Source organism: Pundamilia nyererei, unplaced genomic scaffold (genome assembly GCF_000239375.1).
Source record: "Pundamilia nyererei isolate P.nyererei 1_Seehausen unplaced genomic scaffold, PunNye1.0 scaffold00363, whole genome shotgun sequence".
NCBI classification, from domain to species: Eukaryota; Metazoa; Chordata; class Actinopteri; order Cichliformes; family Cichlidae; genus Pundamilia; species Pundamilia nyererei.
The window spans coordinates 420,394-422,965 of NW_005187764.1; the positions used below are offsets into that span (position 1 = coordinate 420,394).

General features: G+C 39.4%; 1 protein-coding gene across 1 annotated transcript in view; it reads left to right on the forward strand.

Annotated features, from left to right (window-relative positions):
• LOC102211097 (B-cadherin-like) overlaps positions 1 to 2,572 on the forward strand; it is a 38,021-nt gene that overhangs the window by 30,916 nt on the left and 4,533 nt on the right. The window contains exons 6-8 of the mRNA XM_013915788.1: positions 613 to 741; positions 1,365 to 1,550; positions 1,723 to 1,973. Of these exons, the coding sequence (XP_013771242.1) occupies positions 613 to 741; positions 1,365 to 1,550; positions 1,723 to 1,973 (566 nt within the window). The remainder of the gene's footprint in view (positions 1 to 612; positions 742 to 1,364; positions 1,551 to 1,722; positions 1,974 to 2,572) is intronic.

Genomic DNA, 2,572 nt, shown 5'->3' on the forward strand with positions numbered 1-2,572 from the left:
TATCGATATAAACGATATTGTCACATCTTATATCTCGTATGAAAATATATCGATATTTTTAAAAAACTCGATATATCGCCCAGCCCTAATAACTAGTTACCGTGCTCGTTACCACAATAATAACGTAGTTACCCAACACTGCTTGGCAGTGTGTAGAAGCAGCAGGTACCCCACCTGTCAAAACTGGGGTGAAGCACACCAAAACCTTGGTGAGTCGTGGTCACATGACCTAGGTGTTTTGAACCACGCTTTGGAGCGGTGTATCGAAACTTCTGTGCTTCGGAAGCTTGACACAGCGTTGACACGTCTGTTTCGAACTTCCCATGCCAAACAAACAGCCTCCTGCTAGCTGGTCAGGGAATACACTATATTTAAAAAGTTTCGACACGGCTATTATTAGTTAATGGCATCAGGTTTACAGGTATTTGTCATAAGCAAAATATAAAATGAGTTTCGCTTCAGCCTTTCGGCAGAGTGCCAAGCCTTCATAGATGAACAACTCTAGTCAGCAGTTTGAAAGCTGTGTGTTATAGAGGTCTGTAAACTGATGTCAGTGTTTCTTCCTTCCTGTTGATGAGCTGATCTACCTTAACAGTCCCTGTATCTTAACAGAAATATCCACAGTACACTCTGACAGTGCAAGCAGCAGATATGAAAGGAGAAGGGTTAACTGGACAAACAAAAGTCATCCTCACAGTGACGGACAGCAATGACAACGCTCCAGACTTCACTCAGAAATCTGTAAGTATGAAGTAACTGGAAACTTCCTGTTTAACTGCTGCTTTTTCACACTGTTAAAGCAGAACACATTCAGTCTGTATCTAAATGCATTACTAATGTTGCACTCACACATAGTAAAAACAGCAAAAACCCACAATAGAACAAAACAAGTCCACAGCATGTGCACTTTAGCAGCTGTTCAACATGTGCTACATTTTGTGTGTAACTTTGGCATTTACATGTGTACAGCCGGCAATGAGTAAAATACTGCTGTCAATTTAAGTAAAAATAATTAAAGAAATTATAATATTTATATCTACATAGTAGAGCTGCCTCCACGTAGTTGACAACTAGTTGTCACAATTGAAAATGTAGTTATCTATAGATTTTGAGATGCATCAGGGTGCCCTGGTTTGTACAGGGAATAGTGAGTCTTTGACAGCACATGGAAAATATGCTAATATGGTTAAAAACACTTTTGTTCCATTTTTAGTGAATTAACTTTATTTAATAAAATTCCACAGCTGTGCAGTAAGTAATGAGCCCAGTATAATGACACAGACTACAAAATAAGGCCATTATTCTCTATCCCTAATGAGGAGGCTTTAGATCTGTTTTCACTCCCATCCTTTATTTTCTCACAGTATACTGCAACAGTTGATGAAAACAAAAAGGATGTTGTGGTGGTTAAGATGATAGTAACAGATGAGGATGAACCACAAACTCCAGCCTGGAACGCCAGGTTCAAGATCGTCAGTGGTGATCCTGATGGACTTTTCACAGTAAAAACAGGAACTAACAAACAGGAAGGAATCCTATCTACTGCAAAGGTAGGAAGAAAATCAGGAATTCATTCATAATATTGGGAGATAATTGTCATCTATGAATGTTGTCATTTGATGGCAGAATTTTTGTGATTTCTTGTATCCTCACAAAAATCTGTGCCAACACCCTCATGTTGTGTGTGTTTTTTTTTGTTTGTTTTGTTTTCCTTCCAACCAGGAGCGGGACTTCGAGAGGGCCAGCAAGCACACTCTGTTGGTTTCAGTGGAGAATGAGATTCCTTTTGCTCCTGGTGTTTCTGTGGTCACTTCTACTGCCACAGTGGTGGTGAATGTGAAGGATGTGAATGAAGCTCCAATATTTGATCCAAAGGAGAAGCTTGTGGTAAAACCAGAGGACCTTGCTGTGGATGAAGTCGTGGTGCAGTACACTGCTTCAGACCCAGACACTGCACGCAAGCAGACAGTCACGTAAGTCAAACAGGACCAAAGAAAACGCCTTTTTACTATGAACAAATTTCTCACTGACAGAGACAATGACCCACCTCATAAGTGCCTCAAACATTCAGTTTTTTAGTCAAAAGTACACTATAAAAACACTTCATTAGTACCCAGACTTTGTTTTTTGGCACCTGGCAAACCGACTGAGGGGCTGTAAAACAGAGGCATTCAGTTTCCAAACAGGGAATAAAAGTCTGTAAAATGTGTAATATTTCCTTGTAAATTTACATAAATAATAAATTGGTGGAAACAATAGTCGAAGAAAAGAAGTGACTATATATCCGTTGATCATTTGAAGGTAAAACTATAGTATATATATCATTTATTTTTGGCTCCATAGTTGGTTTGGCAAGTGAGAAGTTGTTGGTTCAATTCCAGTCCACAATACAAATCACTGCAAAATCTGGTCAGAAAGGGGATTTGGAAAACACCAAGTGAGCGACATTTCTCTGGGTGAAAATTGTTTGTTTACAGTGGGGCAAAAAAGTATTTAGTCAGCCACCGATTGTGCAAGTTCCCCCACCTAAAATGATGACAGAGGTCAGTAATTTGCACCAGAGGTACACTTC